The 22,916-nt window shown below is 46.9% G+C and overlaps 1 protein-coding gene across 4 annotated transcripts in view; it reads right to left on the bottom strand.

Moving 5' to 3' along the window:
- ANTXRL (ANTXR like) overlaps positions 1-22,916 on the bottom strand; it is a 367,823-nt gene that overhangs the window by 338,973 nt on the left and 5,934 nt on the right. For 3 of the 4 annotated variants that reach the window (XM_063958515.1, XM_063958516.1, XM_063958517.1), the window contains one exon: positions 18,974-19,103. The exons of the other annotated variant lie outside the window; for it this stretch is intronic. In XM_063958515.1, the coding sequence (XP_063814585.1) occupies positions 18,974-19,020 (47 nt within the window). In that variant the 5' untranslated portion in view covers positions 19,021-19,103. The remainder of the gene's footprint in view (positions 1-18,973; positions 19,104-22,916) is intronic. 4 annotated transcript variants of the gene reach the window in all.

The following is a 22,916-nucleotide window of genomic DNA, read 5'->3' as shown; positions in this document are numbered from 1 at the left end:
CTAGCGTTTTGCTCTTACCTCCGGTTCCCGGATTCCTTCAGCACCCTTTACCTAAGCGAAGCAGACGCTTATCCCGTCAGCACTACGAGGGATACAACCTCCCGCCCTTTGCTGAGGGATAATGTCTGCTTATCTACCTAGTGCAGATATGTGAAGGACCGGACGAGCCCCCAATTGATAAAGCTAAATATTTATCGTATATAAAACACTTTAAGAGGTCTAAGAACACTGTACGCTATCTACGTAAGAAGTACCGTAAGGGTACGCAAGTTGCGTAACGATCGCTCAACCGTAGTCGAGACGCTCAAGCGTCACGTTCGCTTACGGCCCAGAGATCACAGGCAGGCACGCTATTGGCTGCCGACTAACGTAATGATTCGCTATAGCGTAGCGGACGCTCGGGACCACGAGGAGATCACCAGCGGTGCAGACGCTTATAACGTTAAACCTTTATATCTATACCTTTAACAACGAAATATACAGTAAACCTTAGTGTGGTGACAGAGTGTAAGTGCAACCTGGTGTAACCTGATTAACTACAAAGCTGCTTGAGCGTCACCGACGCTCAGGGAATACTTAACACTATAAGAAATACACAGATACCTGGGCTTAGGGTCCAAAACCTATTATATGTATTATGACTATTATACTTGCAAAAGAATCACAGTACAAAGCATACACTACAATATAACATAGACTAACTAACCAGATAACTACACAGGAAATACAATACAATTAAGGGAAAAATACGGGAGAAATAGAAGAGAGAGAGAGAGAGAGAGAGAGAGAGAGAGAGAGAGAAATGGCTCACAATAACATCAAGACAATATGATTGCGGAGAAACACTTACGCACAAGGGGAAACGATCGCATGCGCCTCGATATCCAGCTCCCGATTATCAGCAATGAGAACCGTTGAAGAGAGAGAGCACTGGATACGGTCGGCCTGCCTATTTATGCCCCACACACAATACAATTCAATGGTCCCTACAATCTCATTGTTCATTGGACACAGGAATTCGGCTTCGCATTATAACAAAAGGTCATAGGTTGATTCATACAGGTGGGCTGTGACTGTTTCCAACTGTCCAGGTGGGTGGGATACTGGGTTTCCCGCCGCATGACTAAGTAAGAACAAATAATAGTAAATGGACATAAACTTCTTATGTCCATAACTATTCGCACGAGCGATTAATCCGCTCCAAACCAACACCGGAATATTGCTATTTAAATACTCTTCCGATGGGTACCAAACACTACTGTATGACCCCTGTTAGACCCTTCGTACAATACAAAGAGGGATCTCTCTGTTCAGGAACATGCTATGTTAACTAAACTTTCAGTATCTATCAAAGGGACCATGATCTACAAAATACATTATTAGTGAAAATATGTAACGAATGAGTCGCACGCTACGATTACATAAACTCTACCGTAAATACGCATACCGTGCGCCTGCGGGTGCCCGCGACTGTGAGTATGTGCACGTACGGGAGAGCGTACGCATGCGCAGCGCGGACCAGTATGAGGTGCAAATATGGCAGTGTGTGTAGAGATATTTTTCTGACTTTGACAGCCGAGACGATGAAATTCCATCAACGTCGTCTGCCAAGGCAGATGCCCAATGTCATAGTACAGAGCATGTAAAATCCAAAACACAAAATATCAGTAAAAAAAGGACTCAAAAATCTAAAATAAAATCGTCGGAGGAGAAGCGTAAACTTGCCAATATGCCATTTACCACACGGAGTGGCAAGGAACGGCTGAGGCCCTGGCCTATGTTCATGGCTAGTGGTTCAGCTTCACATGAGGATGGAAGCACTCAGCCTCTCGCTAGAAAAATGAAAAGACTTAAGCTGGCAAAAGCACAGCAAAGAACTGTGCGTTCTTCGAAATCACAAATCCACAAGGAGAGTCCAATTGTGTCGGTTGCGATGCCTGACCTTCCCAACACTGGACGTGAAGAGCATGCGCCTTCCACCATTTGCACGCCCCCTGCAAGTGCTGGAAGGAGCACCCGCAGTCCAGTTCCTGATAGTCAGATTGAAGATGTCAGTGTTGAAGTACACCAGGATGAGGAGGATATGGGTGTTGCTGGCGCTGGGGAGGAAATTGAAAAGGAGGATTCTGATGGTGAGGTGGTTTGTTTAAGTCAGGCACCCGGGGAGACACCTGTTGTCCGTGGGAGGAATATGGCCATTGACATGCCTGGTGAAAATACCAAAAAAAATCAGCTCTTCGGTGTGGAAGTATTTCAACAGAAATGCGGACAACAGGTGTCAAGCCGTGTGTTGCCTTTGTCAAGCTGTAATAAGTAGGGGTAAGGACGTTAACCACCTCGGAACATCCTCCCTTATACGTCACCTGCAGCGCATTCATCATAAGTCAGTGACAAGTTCAAAAACTTTGGGCGACAGCGGAAGCAGTCCACTGACCAGTAAATCCCTTCCTCTTGTAACCAAGCTCACGCAAACCACCCCACCAACTCCATCAGTGTCAATTTCCTCCTTACCCAGGAATGCCAATAGTCCTGCAGGCCATGTCACTGGCAATTCTGACGAGTCCTCTCCTGCCTGGGATTCCTCCGATGCATCCTTGAGTGTAACACCTACTGCTGCTGGCGCTGCTGTTGTTGCTGCTGGGAGTCGATGGTCATCCCAGAGGGGAAGTCGTAAGACCACTTTTACTACTTCCACCAAGCAATTGACTGTCCAACAGTCCTTTGCGAGGAAGATGAAATATCACAGCAGTCATCCTGCTGCAAAGCGGATAACTGAGGCCTTGGCATCCTGGGCGGTGAGAAACGTGGTTCCGGTATCCATCATTACTGCAGAGCCAACTATAGACTTGTTTGAGGTACTGTGTCCCCGGTACCAAATACCATCTAGGTTCCATTTCTCTAGGCAGGCGATACCGAAAATGTACACAGACCTCAGAAAAAGACTCACCAGTGTCCTAAAAAATGCAGTTGTACCCAATGTCCACTTAACCACGGACAAGTGGAGCAGGGCAGACTCAGGACTATATGACTGTGACAGCCCACTGGGTAGATGTATTGACTCCCGCCGCAAGAACAGCAGCGGCGGCACCAGTAGCAGCATCTCGCAAACGCCAACTCTTTCCTAGGCAGGCTACGCTTTGTATCACCGCTTTCCAGAATACGCACACAGCTGAAAACCTCTTACGGCAACTGAGGAAGATCATCGCAGAATGGCTTACCCCAATTGGACTCTCCTGTGGATTTGTGGCATCGGACAACGCCAGCAATATTGTGTGTGCATTAAGTCTGGGCAAATTCCAGCACGTCCCATGTTTTGCACATACCTTGAATTTGGTGGTGCAGAATTATTTAAAAAACGACAGGGGCGTGCAAGAGATGCTGTCGGTGGCCAGAAGAATTGCGGGACACTTTCGGCGTACAGGCACCACGTACAGAAGACTGGAGCAACACCAAAAACGCCTGAACCTGCCCTGCCATCATCTGAAGCAAGAAGTGGTAACGAGGTGGAATTCAACCCTCTATATGCTTCAGAGGTTGGAGGAGCAGCAAAAGGCCATTCAAGCCTATACAACTGACCACGATATAGGAGGTGGAATGCACCTGTCTCAAGCGCAGTGGAGAATGATTTCAACGTTGTGCAAGGTTCTGCAACCTTTTGAACTTGCCACACGTGAAGTCAGTTCAGACACTGCCAGCCTGAGTCAGGTCATTCCCCTCATCAGGCTTTTGCAGACGAAGCTGGAGACATTGAAGGAGGAGCTAACACTGAGCGATTCCGCTAGGCATGTGGGACTTGTGGATGGAGCCCTTAATTCGCTTAACAAGGATTCACGGGTGGTCAATCTGTTGAAATCAGAGCACTACATTTTGGCCACCGTGCTCGATCCTAGATTTAAAACCTATGTTGTATCTCTCTTTCCGGCAGACACAAGTCTGCAGGGGTTCAAAGAACTGCTGGTGAGAAAATTGTCAAGTCAAGCGGAACGCGACCTGTCAACATCTCCTCCTTCACATTCTCCCGCAACTGGGGGTGCGAGGAAAAGGCTCAGAATTCCGAGCCCACCCGCTGGCGGTGATGCAGGGCAGTCTGGAGCGACTGCTGATGCTGACATCTGGTCCGGACTGAAGGACCTGCCAACGATTACGGACATGTCGTCTACTGTCACTGCATATGATTCTCTCACCATTGAAAGAATGGTGGAGGATTATATGAGTGACCGCATCCAAGTAGGCACGTCAGACAGTCCATACGTATACTGGCAGGAAAAAGAGGCAATTTGGAGGCCCTTGCACAAACTGGCTTTATTCTACCTAAGTTGCCCTCCCACAAGTGTGTACTCCGAAAGAGTGTTTAGTGCCGCCGCTCACCTTGTCAGCAATCGGCGTACGAGGTTACTTCCAGAAAATGTGGAGAAGATGATGTTCATTAAAATGAATTATAATCAATTCCTCCATGGAGACATTCACCAGCAGCAATTGCCTCCACAAAGTACACAGGGAGCTGTCATGGTGGATTCCAGTGGGGACGAATTGATAATCTGTGAGGAGGGGGATGTACACGGTGATGAATCGGAGGATGATGATGAGGTGGACATCTTGCCTCTGTAGAGCCAGTTTGTGCAAGGAGAGATTAATTGCTTCTTTTTTGGTGGGGGTCCAAACCAACCCGTCATTTCAGTCACAGTCGTGTGGCAGACCCTGTCACTGAAATGATGGGTTGGTTAAAGTGTGCATGTCCTGTTTATACAACATAAGGGTGGGTGGGAGGGCCCAAGGACAATTCCATCTTGCACCTCTTTTTTCTTTCATTTTTCTTTGCGTCATGTGCTGTTTGGGGAGTGTTTTTTGGAAGGGCCATCCTGCGTGACACTGCAGTGACACTCCTAGATGGGCCAGGTGTTTGTGTCGGCCACTAGGGTCGCTTATCTTAGTCACACAGCTACCTCATTGCGCCTCTTTTTTTTCTTCTTTGCGTCATGTGCTGTTTGGGGAGTATTTTTTGGAAGGGCCATCCGGCCTGACACTGCAGTGCCACTCCTAGATGGGCCAGGTGTTTGTGTCGGCCACTAGGGTCGCTTAGCTTACTCACACAGCTACCTCATTGCGCCTCTTTTTTTCTTTGCGTCATGTGCTGTTTGGGGAGTGTTTTTTGGAAGGGCCATCCTGCGTGACACTGCAGTGCCACTCCTAGATGGGCCAGGTGTTTGTGTCGGCCACTTGGGTCGCTGAGCTTAGTCACACAGCTACCTCATTGCGCCTCTTTTTTTCTTTGCGTCATGTGCTGTTTGGGGAGTGTTTTTTGGAAGGGCCATCCTGCGTGACACTGCAGTGCGCCTCCTAGATGGGCCAGGTGTTTGTGTCGGCCACTTGGGTCGCTGAGCTTAGTCACACAGTTACCTCATTGCGCCTCTTTTTTTCTTTGCGTCATGTGTTGTTTGGGGAGTGTTTTTTGGAAGGGCCATCCTGCGTGACACTGCAGTGCCACTCCTAGATGGGCCAGGTGTTTGTGTCGGCCACTTGGGTCGCTGAGCTTAGTCATCCAGCGACCTCGGTGCAAATTTTAGGACTAAAAATAATATTGTGAGGTGTGAGGTGTTCAGACTAGACTGAAAATGAGTGGAAATTATGGTTATTGAGGTTAATAATACTTTGGGATCAAAATGACCCCCAAATTCTATGATTTAAGCTGTTTTTTAGGGTTTTTTGAAAAAAACACCCGAATCCAAAACACACCCGAATCAGACAAAAAAAATTCGGTGAGGTTTTGCCAAAACGCGTTCGAACCCAAAACACGGCCACGGAACCGAACCCAAAACCAAAACACAAAACCCGAAAAATTTCCGGTGCACATCTCTAGTCACGCCCTCTTTTGTGTGAGGGCGGATCCTACCAGAGTTGGACTGAGGGGCAGGAGAGGCGCGCTGCGCTTTCCTCCCTAGCCCTCACCTCAGACAGAGCAGCAGGAGCAGTGTGAGCAAGTGCAGAGCCCGGGCGGCGGCGGTGGCAGTGACCGTGTGAGCAAGTGCACATGCTCTTCTGTGTTATGACATTGCTGGTGGGGAGCCGGGGCAGCAGAGGCGTCTGTGCACGGCATACATGTGGCCACACTCTCCCCAGTCCTGTCAGCTGCCCGGCCCTTACACATAGGAGGGAGGCCGGCTACTCCTCCATCCCCAGCAGCATCAAGTCCCACTCTGCAGCAACCTCACTGCTTCCAGGGGTGTCCCCGAGAGCACCCATCGCTGCGTCACCTGCTTTTCCCTTCCCAGAAGAAGATAGAAAAAAGTGGGAGTCTCCGCCGATAGTCGACACCTCTGTCTCCAGGCTGTCCAAACAGGTGGTATTACCAGTCCCGGCAGATCGCAAGGTGGATGCTACGCTAAAATCCATTTACACAGCTTCAGGGGCTATACTGCGGCCAACTATAGTCTGTGCTTGGTTTTCTAAAGCTATTGCTAGGTGGTCAATCACTCTGCAGGAAGAATCGACTACGATGGATAAAGGTGAAGTTGATTTATTTTTACGTAATATTCAGGATTCTGCAGGGTTCCTGGTAGATTCCATGAAGGACCTGGGTTCAATGGCTGCGGGGATCTCCTCCATGTCCGTCTCGGCTTGCAGGGGTCTCTGGCTGCGCCAATGGTCTGCGGACGCGGAATCCAGGAAGAGTGAGGAGGGCCTACCATACAGGTCAGGCTCTCTCTGGGGAGGTGCTGGATGCGTGGATTGCCATGGCTACCGCGGGTAAGTCTCCTTTTCGCCCCTCAGCTGCACCGGCTACGAATAAGCCTTTTACGGGTTCACTACGATATGCCGGCGGTCAGGCTCCGGGTGACCTGCATACCGGCGCCGGGAGCCCGACCGCCGGCTTACCGACAGTGTGGCGAGCGCAAATGAGCCCCTTGCGGGCTCGCTGCGCTCGACACGCTACGGGCACGGTGGCGCGATACGCGCGCCACACTATTTTATTCTCCCTCCAGGGGGGTCGTGGACCCCCACGAGGGAGAATAAGTATCGGTATGCCGGCTGTGTGATCCCATCAGTCGGCATACAGAAGACCACCCGCCTTTTACACCAGCCACGTCACAGCCCATTCGTCCTAGAAAGAACAAGCCTTCGAACACCTTCTTCAGAGGTGGTCATGCTAAAGGAAAGAAGCCTGCTCCCGCTGTCTCCCAGAACCAGAATCCTTCTTCTGATACCACAAAATCCTCCGCATGACGGTGGACATCTAGGACTGGAGGTCTGGGTGTCGTCTGGCCTGGACCTCTGGGTACTGGATATAGTGTCCAGAGGGTACAGGCTGGAGTTTCTAGATCTCCCACCTCACCGTTTCTTCAAGTCAGACTTGCCAGCTCTGCCAGCAGACAGAACAATTCTTCTGGAAGCTATCCAAAAATTGGTGGTGTTCGGGGTCATTGTTCCAGTTCTACCTTATAAGTGGAGCAAAGGTTACTATTCGAACCTTTTCGTGGTACCGAAGCCAGATGGTTCGGTACGGCCAATTCTAAACTTAAAATCTCTGAACCCCTACCTCAGGGAGTTCAAATTCAAGATGGAGTCTCTGAGAGCTGTCATCTCAGGACTGACGGAGGGGGAGTTTCTGGTGTCCCTGGACATCAAGGATGCGTACCTCCACATTCCCATCTGGTCACCGCATCAGGCATATCTCAGGTTTGCACTGTTGGATGATCACTATCAGTTTCAGGCGCTGCTGTTTGACCTTTCCACAGCAAGGGTCTTCACCAAGGTGATGGCGGAGATGATGGTTCTCTTCCGCAAGCAAGGGGTGAACATAGTTCCGTATCTGGATGATCTCTTAATCAAGGCATCGTCCAGGGAGAAGTTGTTGCGATCCATTGCTCTCACGACACATCTGCTCAAGGAGTACTGTGGGATCCTGAACCTTCCAAAGTCTCATCTGGAGCCAAGGAGGCTGCCTTTCATGGGGATGATCCTAGACACGGAAGTGCAGAGGGTGTTTCTGCCGGTGGAGAAAGCATTGGTGATTCAATCACTGGTCCGGGATGTCTTAAAGCCTACCCGGGTATCGGTTCATCAGTGCATCCGCCTTCTGGGGAAGATGGTTACCTCCTACAAGGTTCTACAGTACGGAAGGTCTCATGCTCTATCCTTTCAGCTGGATCTCTTGAACCAGTGGTCGGGATCTCACCTACACATGCACCAGAGGATACGTCTGTCACCGAAATCCAGGATTTCGCTCCTCTGGTGGCTACAACTACCACACCTTCTGGAAGGCCGAAGGTTCGGAGTTCAAGACTGGATCCTTCTAACCACAGATGCAAGTCTAAGAGGTTGGGGAGCAGTCGCTCAGGGGGAAACCTTCCAAGGAAGGTGGTCGGATCAAGAATCCCTTCTCCCTATAAACATTCTAGAACTAACAGCCATGTACAATGGCCTTCTGCAAGCAGCACACCTTCTCCAGGATCGGGCTGTTCAGGTGCAGTCGGACAACGTGACCACAGTGGCCTATATAAACCGACAAGGCGGAACGAAGAGCAGGGCTGCCATGTCAGAGGTGTCAAGAATCCTCCTCAGGGCAGAAAGGCACGCGGTGGCAATGTCGGCAATCTTCATTCCGGGAGTAGACAACTGGGAGGCAGACTTCCTCAGCAGACACGATCTCCATCCAGGAGAGTGGGGCCTCCATCTGGAGGTGTTCGTGGAGGTAACCGGTTGGTGGGGGGTTCCTCACATAGACATGATGGCCTTCCAACTCAACAAGAAGCTGCGGAGGTACTGTTCCAGGTCGAGAGACCCACAGGCAGTTGCGGTGGACGCACTGGTAACACTGTGGTTGTTCACATCAGTGTATGTGTTCCCTTCACTTCCTCTGATACCAAAAGTTCTTCAGTTGGTAAGAAGAACAAAGGTTCTGGCAATCCTCATTGCTCCGGACTGGCCAAGGAGGGCCTGGTACGTGGATCTACTGGATCTTCTGCTGGAAGATCCAAGGCCTTTACTTCTTCGAGAGGATCTGCTACTGCAGGGGCCGTTCGCTTATCAAGACTTACCATGGCTACGTTTGACGGCATGGCGGTTGAATGCCAGATCTTAGCTCGGAAGGGTATTCTCCTTTTCCTGCAAGCAGGTGTGGATATGGGACTGAGATTGGGCTCCATCAAGGTCCAGATTTCTGCTTTTGTCCTTCTTCTTCCAAAAACAATTGGCTGTCCTCCCTGAGGTTCAGACCTTTTTGAAAGGGGTTCTGCACATCCAGGCTTCCTTTGTGGCGCCAACGGCACCCTGGGATCTTGATGTGGTGTTGCAGTTCCTGCAATCAGCTTGGTTTGAGCATCTACAGGAGGCTGATATCAAGTTTCTCACGTGGTAGGCGGTCACTTTGTTGGCCTTGGCTTCTGCATGATGGTGTCGGAATTGGGGGCTTTATCTTGTAAAAGTCCCTATCTGATGTTCCATGAAGACAGGGCGGAACTTAGGACTCGTCCACAGTTCCTGCCTAAGGTTGTATCGGCTTTCTATACCAACCAACCTATTGTGGTGCCAGTGGCTACTGACTCCTCAATTGCTTCAAAGGCAAATTGGATGTTGTGAGGGCTTTGAAGATTTACATGAAGAGGATGACTCGTCATAGAAAAAGTGACTCTTGGTTTGAGAGAAAGAGTGTTGTCAGGGAGAGAGACTATCAAATAGAGAGAAAAAGAGGAGCAAGAGAGAGAGAGGAGGAGAGAGAGTGGGAGGGGGAGCGAGCACTACCGGACTTCTTCAGAGGTCTCTGATGGGTGTGGGCACTTCCTGACATTAGGCCCTGCCCCATAAATTCCCGCAAATTATGGGACTTGGAGCTGGCCAGGTAGTCATCCTCCCCTCCACCACCACTTGCTGCACTCTCAATGAGGAGGCACTGCCTTGGGGGAACGGGGTTAGCGAAATCAGCGGCGCCCGTTCTTACTGGGTGAGTGGGCTAGCAAGCAGGGGTGAATGGGTGGTACGGACCTTGGGTGCAGGGAAAGCAGCCTGTGCCCCATAGCAGCTGCACCCCCTGCCCCCTTGGTAGTTACACCAGTGCATTTATATAATCACACCTAGAGTATGGAAATGACCTCTACCCGGGTCTCGGGCAAAAGAATAGCACCATTTGCAGTTGGTACAAAATGCTGCCAGGCTATTAACCAACCAGTCCCATTCCAGCCACATAACACCCATTCTCTACTTCCTTCAGTCCCTGCTTGTAAGATGGCAAATCTATTTCAAGATTGGTTTACTGACTTTCAAAGCCCTACATGACCAGGACCAAAGGTACCTGAAGCAGCTTATAATTCCTTACTGCCCGTCAACTGTGATCTGCAGATAAAGCACTATTAGCAGTACCTATGATCTCCCTGAATTCATCTGGGGGTCGAGCTTTCAGCATTATGGCTCCAACCCTATGGACTCAGTTTGAGAGGCCTCCACTCTACAATCCATCAAAAACAGACTCAAGACTACTTACAGTATCTGCTTATTCACACATTTCACTAATGACCCTTTAGTTCCTAAAAAAAAAAAAAAACATACAACCCAAATGCTTAGTACTCTTTCCTGTTGAGCTTATTTCGTATTTTGTGCTGTAAATGCAAATGTAAAGCACTTTGAGTCCTATTGGGAGGAAAAGTGGTATATAAATAACATTACTATTAACATTTATTATTACTAACATTTATTGTTTATATTAGCATTACTATTATTATTATTAGCAGTAGTAGTAGTACTATTAATAATATTTAATAAAGCACAGAATAGCAGTCCTGATGCAAACTGATTCTCATCCAACATACTCTATTTAGAATACAAAATTAATGATTTGCAAGCATTTGTCAGCTATGCACAATGTAAAGCAATCTCTGCAGATTCTGGTGAAATGCCTAATTACATTACACAATGTATTTTTAGAAACTACTTCGTTTTATCAGGCAGTGATGAGGAAGAGGAAATAAATAGTCACGCACAAGATACTGTAAGAGCAAAAATAATGAATTGCCCTGACTGCTTCGCAGTCGTACTTGCCGACATTTGAGCTATCCCCTCCAGAACATGAAAGCTGGTGAAAGATACAGAAATGCAGTTCATTAAGTCATTTGGGTGCTCACTTCACTCAGGAAGTGAGTGACAGTGAGTGGCAGATTTAGTGGTTAGGTCACCCCTAGGCACAACAGTAATGGGTGCTCCCCATCCTCAGTTTTGCTATTTTCATTGATTGGTTATAATCACGTTTTTGGTGATCTGATTTCTATGATTTGCTGCACGAAATGTAATGAGTGTTTCATGTTGCGAGATGTGTGCATGAAAGGCACTCTCTCAAAGTACAAATTCCCCACTGCAGGTTACACGTTGATTCTGCTAGCATTCCGCCAGGAGCCAGGTGAGGAAAATTGCGACTATTGGAGATCATTATTTGTCATTATGACTTACGTTTTTATCTTCCAGCTGGTAGGGGGGCAATGAACCATTGTGTGGTGCAAGAGGTGGTATGAGTTTGAGGCTGCTTTGGTGTTCTGGAGTCACTGAGACCGGCCCAGACGTGAAGGGGGCAAAGGAGGTAATGGTGACATGGGATGCAATTAATTTCCTGGCTGTTGGGATCTCGGCACTCAGGATCCCGACAGCCGGGATCCCAACAGCCATGGAAATTCCGGTTGTTGGAATCGCAACAGAAGCCCAATATTCCCATTCAGGTGGTGGTCCACACCACTATCCAAGGGGGAATATAATCTCGCCACCAGGCCCAAAGCGCTCGCTGATGAAATTCCAGCTGTCGGGATTCTGGTGTCTGTCTCCTGACCACTGGTATCTCCTACAGAATCCGGTGACATGATTGTGGGTGCGACCAATAATGTTGTGCCTAATGGTGGCCTGACCAATAAATTCGCTCCTGCAGCTGATCAACTCCGACAGTGAGTCTTAATGGTGTTAAATAATGTGACCTACCGGCTACAACAGAAACTGTCCTCTTATGCTAACAATAATTTAGTAACTTTGTTTTCCATGCACATGTGCCAATGTTTAAACAGCACAGAATTCAGACATATGTTAAGTATTATGGCGGTCAGTGATGCTCTCTGTATTATATGGCAGATGATCTCTGCTTTGTATGGCTGTTACTGGGATGTTTTCTGCATTATATGGAGGTCCTTGACAGGGCCGGTTCTACACCTTGTGGTGCCCAGTGCAAAAGTTTCCACTGCCCCCCCCCCCCCCGTGCTGCAAAAAAATAGGGGCGTGGCTTCATAGGGGAGGGGGCCACAATTATGCCCCCAGAAGCTGTGCCCCAGATTTGCCCCAAGTAGTTGTGCCCCAGTTGATTTGCCCCCTGTAGCTGTGCCCCCAGTAGCTGTGCCCCCTGTAGCTATGCCTCCAGTAGATTTGCCACAGTAGTTGTGCCCTCTATAGCTATGCCCCCAGTAGATTTGCCCCATTTGCCCACAAACACCTGGCCCATCTAGGAGTGTCACTGCAGTGGCAGACAGGATGGCAGATTTAAAAAATAGGCCCCAAACAGCGCATGATGTAAAGAAGAAAAAGAGGTGCAATGAGGTAGCTGGATGACTAAGCTAAGTGACATAAGTGTGCGGCACAAACACCTGGCCCATATAGGAGTGGCACTGCAGTGTCAGACAGGATGGCACTTACAGAACTAGTCCCCAAACAGCACATGATGTGCCCCCTGTTGCTTTGCCCCCAGTAGTTGTGCCCCCTGTTGCTTTGCCCCCAGTAGTTGTGCCCCCTGTTGCTGTGCCCCCAGTAGTTGTGCCCCCTGTAGCTATGCCCCCAGTAGATTTGCCCCAGTAGTTGTGCCCCGTCGCTGTGCCCCCTGTCGCTGTGCCCCCTGTAGCTATGCCCCCAGTAGATTTGTACCAGAAGGTGTGCCCCCTGTTGCTTTGCCCCCAGTAGTTGTTCCCTCTGTTGCTGTGCCCCGTTACTGTGCCCCCTGTTGCTTTGCCTCAGTAGTTGTGCCCTCTGTTGCTGTGCCCGTTGCTGTGCCCCCTGTCGCTGTGCCCCCAGTAGTTGTGGCCCCTGTAGCTATGTCCCATGTAGATTTGCCCCAGTAGTTGTGTCGCCTGTTGCTTTGCCCCCGTAGTTGTGCCCTCTGTTGCTGTGCCCCCAGTAGTTGTGCCCCCTGTTGCTGTGCCCCCAGTAGTTGTGCCCCCTGTTGCTTTGCCCCCAGTAGTTGTGCCCCCTGTCGCTGTGCCCCTAGTAGTTGTGCCCCCTGTAGCTATGCCCCCAGTAGATTTGCCCCAGTAGTTGTGCCCCGTCGCTGTGCCCCCTGTCGCTGTGCCCCCAGTAGTTGTGGCCCCTGTAGCTATGTCCCATGTAGATTTGCCCCAGTAGTTGTGTCGCCTGTTGCTTTGCCCCCATAGTTGTGCCCTCTGTTGCTGTGCCCCCAGTAGTTGTGCCCCCTGTTGCTGTGCCCCCAGTAGTTGTGCCCCCTGTTGCTTTGCCCCCAGTAGTTGTGCCCCCTGTCGCTGTGCCCCTAGTAGTTGTGCCCCATGTAGCTATGCCCCCAGTAGATTTTCCCCAGTAGTTGTGCCCCGTCGCTGTGCCCCCTAACGCTGTGCACCCAGTAGTTGTGCCCCTGTTGCTTTGCCCCCAGTAGTTGTGCCCTCTGTTGCTGTGCCCCCTGTTGCTTTGCCCCAGTAGTTGTGCCCTCTGTTGCTGTGCCCCCTGTTGCTGTGCCCCAGTAGTTGTGCCCTCTGTTGCTGTGCCCCCTGTCGCTGTGCCCCCAGTAGTTGTGCCCCCTGTCGCTGTGCCCCTAGTAGCTATGTCCCATGTATATTTTCCCCATTAGTTGTGCCCCCTGTTGCTTTGCCCCCAGTAGTTGTGCCCCCTGTTGCTTTGCCCACAGTAGTTGTGCCCCCTGTCATTGTGCCCCTTAGTAGCCGCTTACAAACACACACAAAAATAAAAAACAATACTTACCACTGCCCAGCTCCTGCTTCACGACCGCTGCTGCTGCTGCTCCATCTGGCCTCCCACGGCTCCTCTCTATGGGAGAGACGTCATGACGTCTCTCCATAGCAGTGCCGCACAGACACTAGAGGTTAATAATGACCTCTAGTGTCTGTCACTGGAGCCGGCTGCAGCGGACGCCCACACAGCCCACGGCGTCTGCTGCAGCCGGGGAGCGTGGTGCGGGTAGGCGGCGGTGCCTGCGGGGTGACTGTGGCCGCGCCTCTGGGCCGCAGCTCCCCGGGCGCAGGCACTGCTTGCCCGCATCAAGAACCGCTCCTGGATTATATGGCAGTCACTGATGCTCACTGTATTTTATAGCAGCCACTGTGGAATAACTAATGCTCTGTATTGTACAGTGGTCATGTAGAAAGAGGAGTGAGCTACTGCGCAGACTCCATGTTGTTCCCCCATGGAGGCTTCATTCCCTTTACTAAAATAGCCACTGACTTAAGTACTGCACATGTGCGGCACCATCTTGTCACTGTCTTAGAGCACCACAGTGAGAGACAGTAGTCTTCCATTTAGCTCCAGTGAGATCTGCAATTACCAACTGTTTCAGACAGGGTTCCAATGTATAGATAGACAATGTCTAGTTAGACAGTTGATCAGGAGCCTGTATTCACTTGAGAGAAAGTGCACCGGTCGTGCAGGCGCCATACACATTCTCAAAAGGGGTCAGAGGTATGATAGAAGCTGCACGTAAGTCCTGATTCAGCACAAAATGTTTCAATTGTAAACAGCGCCATATCACAGAGGGTGGAAGGTTCCACTTAGTCTGCAAAATGGGGAAAGAAGACACACTCCCCCATCCACCAGCTGGCCAACCCTGTGCATTCATACTGGCGACCTCAGGGGGAAAATCAGGGTTATTAAACAAAAGGGTCAAAGGGGAGAATTTGGAGGACATGCAAAGTAATTTCCTCAGCCTGTTCCAAAGAGCTAAAGTGGTACCAATGGTAGGATGAGGAATAACAGGGACTTTGGACCTCCAGGGGTAATGTGCAATATGTATAGGCAATACTTCCTTCTCTATTTGACCCACTGCTTAATGTCAGTCACCCGGGACCACTCCAGGATAGTAACATAGTAACATAGTATTTGAGGTTGAATAGAGGCAAATTGCCCATCGTGTTCAACCTGTTTTAAGTTGTGATGATTCTACATACTTGCTAAATAATGTTTTATGACTAGTTAGCTACTATAACTCATGTTACCCCGGATTAACCATGTTGATATTTTAAGTATTATAACCTTGGATAGCTTTTTCATTCAGAAATTTATCCATTCCTTTTTTAAATCCAATTACAGAGTCCGCCATTACCACCTTCCCTGGCAGGGAATTCCGCATCCTGATTGCCCTAACAGTGAAGAACCCTTTCCTCTTTTGCATTCGGTACTTTCTCTCCTTCAGTCACAGTGAGTGCCCATGCGTCCTAAACTGTGTTCTTTAAAAAAATAATTCCTCTGATAACTCTTTGTGATGTCCCTTTACATATTTGAAGATATTAATAATATCTCCTCTTAGGCGCCTCTTTTCTAGTGTATACATATTCAGCCTAGTAAGTCTTTCCTTATAGTCCAGTCCTTCTAGGCCTTTAATCAATTTAGTAGCTCGCCTATGAACACCTTTACGAGTTCACTGATGTCTTTTTTATACAATGGTGCCCAAAACTGAACACAAAATTCCAGGTGCGGACGTACCAATGCCTTATACAGCGGCATGATTACATCCGAGTCCCTTGTCTCAATTCCCCTTTTTATGCATGCTAGCACCTTACTTGCCTTCTTTACTGCGTTTTGACATTGTGTACGGTTATTAAGCCTATAATCAATGAATACCCCCAAATCTTTTCCCAACTCTGTTTCCCCTAGGCGTTCCCCATTTAATATGTAGGATGCAAGTTTGTTTTTAGTCCCAAAATGCATAACCTTACATTTGTCTGTATTGAACCTCATTTTCCATTTAGACGCCCAGAGTTCAAGTTTAGATAGATCATTCTGCAAGGACTCCACATCCAATTCTGAATTAATTACCTTACACAGTTTAGTATCATCTGCAAAGATTGACACTGTGCTTTCCAGGCCTATTTCTAGGTCATTGATAAATATGTTGAACAGTAGTGGTCCGAGTACGGACCCTTGTGGTATTCCGCTGCCTACTGGGGACCAGGTCGAGGACTTCCCGTTGACCACTACTCGCTGTACCCTGCTATCCAACCAGCTGCTTATCCATGTGCAAATAGTTTTTCCTAGGCCAATCTCCTTTAATTTGATCATCAGTTTCCTGTGAGGAACTGTGTCGAAGGCTTTTGCAAAATCTAGGAAGACCACATCCACTGCTTCTCCTTGATCAAGATTATTGCTCACTTCCTCATAGAAGCTAATTAAGTGAGTCTGACATGACCTGTCCCTCACAAACCCATGCTGGTTCTTGCTAATAATCCTAGCGGACTTCAGATACTCCTGTATGACGTCCCTTAGAATTCTTTCCAATATTTTCCCCACTATAGATGTTAAACTAACTGGTCTGTAGTTTCCAGGAAGATTTTTGGATCCCTTTTTAAATAATGGCACTACCTCAGCTATACGCCAATCCTTCAGTACCATGCCTGATCTAATTGAACTATTGAAAATCAAGTATAGGGGTCGTGCTAGGATCCTACTAAGAATAACAGCATCATAATAGACTGAGAAATGTGGCAATTGAAGTACTGGCATATTTTTGCATTGGAAAAGAATAGCATGTTGAAAGCGTGGCCTCTTGTTTCCCCACACAAAATCTCTGACAGTATTATGTAAGTCCCTAAACCATATCTTAGGAATGTTTATTAGTAGGGTTTGGAGGAGATATAAAACCCTAGGGAGAATGTTCATTTTCACAACGCTAAGCCTGCCGAGCCACAAGAGCAGTTTGATACCCCATTCTCTGAGTTCAGAGTGGGGCGTGTGAAGTAGGCATTTTAAATTGTTGTCAAAGAGATGGTAAAGGTCAATATGCACTGTGACCCCAAGATATTTGAGACTAGAGGGGTGCCAGGAAAAGGACTGTTTGAGTCTAAGGAATGAGGCAAAGCTGACACATTCACTGCTACTGACTTAGAGAAGTTAATCTTATAATTAGAAAGGGAACTAAATTGCCGAAACTCCACCATTAAATTGAGAATTGAGACAACGGGATTGGACAGGACAGCTAGTTAGTCGTCCGCAAACAGGGCTAGCTTATACTCGACACCCCCCACATTGAGGCCTGAGATATTTGGATTAAGGTGAATAGAGCTGGCAAGGGCTTCCCTGCACAGTATGAAAATGAGAGGGGAGAGAGGACATCCCTGTCTAGTTCCATTGGTTACTAAAACCGGATTCGAAAGGGCCCCATTAATTCTAATCTGTGCTGTGGGTGAGTGATAGAGTGCCAATATTCGGTGAAGGCAAACAGAACCAAGGCCCAGGTGTCTTAAAACCCCTTCCATAAAAACCGAGTCAGTCCTGTCAAATACCTTCTCAGGGTCAATGGACAGGAGAACCACCGGAGTAGAACCAGCAGAAGGCAGATGTATCAAGTCTAACTTTAGTGGTATTGTCTCATGCCTCTCTCCCAGGCACAAAGGCTACTTGATCTGGGTGTATCAAAATAGGGAGTAACAGTTTACGCCTATTAGCTATCAGTTTAGTGAACAATTTAACATTAGCATTCAGTAGAGTTGTTGGGTGGTAACTAGCACACTGAGCTGGTCTTTACCTGCCGTAATATGAGCTTCTAGAGATTGAGGTGAGAAACAGCACTCTTCTGTCACTGAGTTAAATACCACTAACATTTTGGGCAACAGGGGATCTTTAATACTGACGATTTTTCCCTTCAAAACTGTTAATAACATTGTTTTTTAAAATTTATTTTATTTAATAAAGTTTCAAAAGTATTTTTAAAAATATTTAAACATTATATTATGCACATCTGCAGAATGGATCTCCTCATCAAACACGGGGGGACAGGGTGGGATGGCGCAGTCGCATGAGATCTAACCATGCCAGTTAAGTGGTTAAAGAGTTGGTAATAAGAAACGGTGAAACAATCTGGGCCTGGGCTTTTGCCCAGGCCCAGATTGTTTGTCTTTAAGGGCCATCTCTAGCTCTGGGAAGGAGAAAGGAGAGTCCAACAAGGTATTATCTTCGACAACCGAAAAAAGACCAGCGTTAACGAGGTATTGAGCCACCAGTTCTCGAGAAAATACTAGAGCTTCAGGAGATAGAGGATAATTTAAGTTATATAATTTAGTATAATAGGAGTGAAATGTGTCGGAAATGTCATGTGTGAGAGTGTGTTGAACCCGCTTGTGGTCCTTAACCATTGGGATATATAAAGTGGCCCTTTGAGCACGCAAAGCTCTCGCTAACAGTTTACCCGGCTTATTGCCACATTGAAAAAGCAGTTTCTGCAAAGCCTGTAGTCTTTCTTAAAAGCACTGCATAATAGGGCATTAGGAGCTGATCTTGTCTCGGTCAGCTGAGAGAGGACCTGGGAAGAAAGGCAAGATTTGTGGGTTGTCTCTAGAATTTAAGTCGTTGGAGCAGGGCAAGTTTTTAGCCATTTTTCATGTTTCAGCATCAATCCCAACTGAATAAGCCTTTCCCAGAGCACACATTTGTGAGCCTCCCAGACTGTGGCCCTCGAGACCTCAGGCGTTTCATTAGCTTAAAAGTAATATTAAATCTGCTCCTCCAGCTGAATTCTACAGCGAGGATCGGCAAGGATCTGTTTATTCAAGCAGCACGCACACTGTAGGGAGGGCAAGAGGTCACAAGGCTCACAGGTCGCAAGATCCGACCAAGTAATTAAGCCTATGTCAGTGGTTTTTAGTAAATGCAAAAATCTATTAGGGAGTAAAAAATAGCCCAGTTGGGGGTACACGTTATGGGGCCATGAGTAAAAAGAGTAGTCCCTATATCCCGGGTGCTGGAGTCACTATGTATCAACTAGCTGGTGTTTGTGGAGAGTGCGCCTTACCTTGCGATGGGTAGCCAATGAGGGTCTAAGAGAAGTCCCCGAAACATCAACCGCCGGTTGGAGAGACCAGTTTAGGCCACCACCCACTACAGGAATACCCACGACCAGCGGGGCAATCCGATCCAAGACTCTGGAGAGGAAAGCAGGTTGATTTTGATTGGGGGCATATAGATTAATAAAGGTATAAGGCTGGTCAAACAGTGTACACTTAACCAAAAGCATTCTATTGTCCTCCAAGGCTAACGAGGACACATCCTGGAATGGGAGGCATTTGGATAGGAGAATTTCGACCCCTAAAGATTTGCTTTTACTGTTGTTCTAAAAGGAGATCAGGAAATTACAATCCTTTAGGATAGGGGCTATATCAAATCAGGCCTGAACTAGGTCTCCTGAAGGAAAACTACATCTGCTTTAGCAGCAAACAAGATGGAGGGCACCCAAAGGAAACTTTCGCCATGAGCTCTGCATGGTCTAGAAGCAGCAATATCACCAATTTAGTTTTTTTAAATACTGTTTCTTTTCAAATGTAACATGCCACCACATGTTGGCTAGGCCCCCAATTCAGTACAGGGGAGGGGGACGCCAAAATATACCCTTACACCGGACACCATGGCACCTAGCTACAACTCTATTTGGGGGAGTGCTGAAAGTGGAAAGCACTACAGCACAGACTCCATATTGCTGCTCCTTCAAAATGTATATTGTTTATAGCATGTCCATACAGTGTGTGTGGTGTGTGTGTGTGTGTGTGTGTGTGTGTGTGTGTGTGTGTGTGTATATATATATAATCAAGAATGTACCAAGAATTTCCATGACCATATAAAGGAACAAATGATTTTGTTCTGCTCACAGAAATCCAAGGTGATATATAATAATAATAATAATAACAACGATAATAATAACAATAATAATAATAATAATAACAAAAAAATAATAATAATATCTTCTTGTATCCAGAAAATTGTATATAAAAGGGATTCCACATAATACACAAGTTGCCTTAATTATTAATGTAGTGATGACATATAAACTTAACAATTATAAGCAAAAACAATAGAGCTCATTGTTTATACAAATATTTTAATCAAGGGACTGTAATAGTATATAAGTATTATTATTATTATTATCATCATCATCATAATATAAACAAAATAAGCTAGTTTATATATAAAAAACATATACTAATACAAAATATTAGGAGAATGGGGCAGTAGGAACTATTTTTTCTCTCCCCATTATAGTCTTATGTATGTTTCAGTTATGAATACATTAACCATTGATTAAATGGAGAATTTATTCATAACATGTAGGTCTGTGCGAAAATGTCCCTCAGTCAGCGGACAGCTGCAAATCCGCTCGCAACTCACTCACCATTGAATGGTTTTTCCAGTGTGTGCAGTCTGTGCGCAGCCCTGGACTTACTCCTACAATACGATGAGAACAGGCTGATTGGGTCCAGAGCTGACGTCACACACCCTCACTGAAAACGCTTGGGAACACCTGCGTTTTCCCTGACACTCCCAGAAAATGGTCAGTTAGCACCCACAAACGGCCGCTTCCTGTCAATCAGCTTGTGAATAGCTGTGCAATCGAAATTTTCACAACAGCTTGTCGCTGTTTGTGGATACCTGTTATTTGGCGACGCGGGTGCGCATTGCAGTGATTACGCATGCGCAGTCAATCGATAATCGCCCGCTGTGCGAAAATGCACAGCAGCAATAAGGTAAGAATCGGGCTCATAGATTAAGCTCCACTGGGACAGGGACTTATGTACATGGCCAAATATTCTCTGTATAGCGCTGCAGAATATTTGTGCACTATGGCCCTCATTCCGAGTTGTTCGCTCGCTAGCTGCTTTTAGCAGCATTGCAAACGCTAGGCCGCCGCCCTCTGGGAGTGTATCTTAGCTTAGCAGAATAGCGAACGAAAGATTAGCAGTTCTGCTATTAAATATTTCCTTGCAGTTTCTGAGTAGCTCCAGACCTACTCCTAGATTGCGATCACCTCAGTCCGCTTAGTACCTGTTTTGACGTCACAAATACGCCCTGCGTTCGGCCAGCCACTCCCCCGTTTCTCCAGCCACTCCTGCATTTTAGCTTGACACGCCTGCGTTTTTTTTAGCACACTCCCGGAAAACAGTCATTTTCCACCCAGAAACACCCACTTCCTGTCAATCACTCACCGATCAGCAGAGCGACTGAAAAGCGTCGCTCGGACCTGTGTAAAATTGCATAGTTTTGTGTGAAAATACTTAGCGCGTGCGCCCTGCGGCCCATACGCATGCGCAGAATCGCCCATTTTTAGCCTGATCGCTATTCTGCTAAAAACGGCAGCGAGCGAACAACTCGGCATGACCACCTATATAAATAACTGGTAATAAATAAAGATAAAGCTGGCAGGCCTGAGGAGACCTCTTGGCATTATTATTTATTTATTAATAGTTTCTTATATAGCGCAGCAAATTCTGTTGTGCTTTACATTTTGAAACAGTCATAACACAAATAAAAACAATTGCAAACAGTGAAAAAACAAGGCTTGGTGATAACAGATAGTACAAAGAAAAATGATGATGCACACTCTAAGCACTAAGAACACTGATAGAAAAATTATTTTGATAAACTCTTTGAATTAACATTGAGTATAAATGAAGTTCTTAGAACACATTTGCACAAATATGTGGGCCCATCCACCGCGTCCAGGGGAACTTCATTAGATGTGTCCCTAAAATTATCACATTGTATACACTAATATAGGTCTTACCTTCAAATAGAGCCCTCATTAATGTGTGGTCAGCAATGTAAGAACCTGTGCTAATTAAAATTTGTGCAAATGTGTGCTAAGAACTTCACTTATACTCCGTGATTGCTCTATTTCAAGGTAAGACCTAGATAAATTTAATATAATGTATTATATAGTGTGATAGTATTAGAGATTTTGGGGACTCATCTAAAGAATTTCACCTGGATGCGGTTAATGGGCCACATATTTGCGCAAATGTGTGCTAATACTTCACTTATACTACATGTTAAATGTAAGGGTTTAACTAAATTATTTATATTATCAGTGTTCTTAATGCTTAGAGTGTGCATCAGCATTTTTCTTTCTCCTGCATGGTACTAGAAGCATTAGCATGGTAGCATCATTAATAGGTTTAAAAATAGTGTGCAGTCCAGTAGGTAGATTTGAGTATCAGCTGCATGCAGATGATACTGAAATCCAAAAGAGCTGATTAGTTTGCCAATAGAGGTGGTATAGATTGAGAAAAGCAGAGGACCTTAGACTGAGCCTTGCAGTACTCCAACTGATAGTGGTAGTGAAGAGGAGGTGGATTCAGAGAAGAAGACACTGAAAGATTAAATAGGTAGGATGAGAACCAAGAAAGGGCTGTGTCCTGAAGACTTAGGGATTGTAGTGTTTATACGAGAAGAGAGTGGTTAACAGTGTCAAAAACAGCAGAGAGATCTAGAAGAATAAGTTAAGTAGTGGCCTTTGGACTTAGCAGTGACTAGATCATTCACTACTTTAGTCAGTGCTATCAGTGGAATGTTCGAAATGAAAGCCTGACTGAAGTGGGTCCAATAAGTTGTGCGAGTTAAGAAAGTGTGTGAGGGAAGTGTTGGCAAGTCTTTCGAGTTTGGGTCAGAATTTTGTTTTTGCAGGTGTAATCACTGCATACTTGAATCGTGTAGTAAAGATACCAAGAGAGAAAGAGAGAGAGAGAGAGAGAGAGAGAGAGAGAGAAAGAGTTAGGATTGGGATATGCACAGGAGACAGGGCTTTACTTATTTGTGAATGTATAGGATCAAAAGGAGAGATAGTAGAGCAGCAGGAAGACAAGAGTGTTGATACTTCATCTTCATTTGTGGGATCAAGTGAAGAGAAATTGCCAGATAGTTCAGGTATGGAATTGAGCAGGTCACTGACTGAGGAAGAGCATACCATT

This window comes from Pseudophryne corroboree, chromosome 3 (assembly GCF_028390025.1).
Source record: "Pseudophryne corroboree isolate aPseCor3 chromosome 3, aPseCor3.hap2, whole genome shotgun sequence".
In the NCBI taxonomy this organism is placed as follows: Eukaryota; Metazoa; Chordata; class Amphibia; order Anura; family Myobatrachidae; genus Pseudophryne; species Pseudophryne corroboree.
The sequence above is the reverse complement of the archived record's forward strand: the minus strand, read 5'-3'. Positions and strand labels throughout refer to the sequence as shown.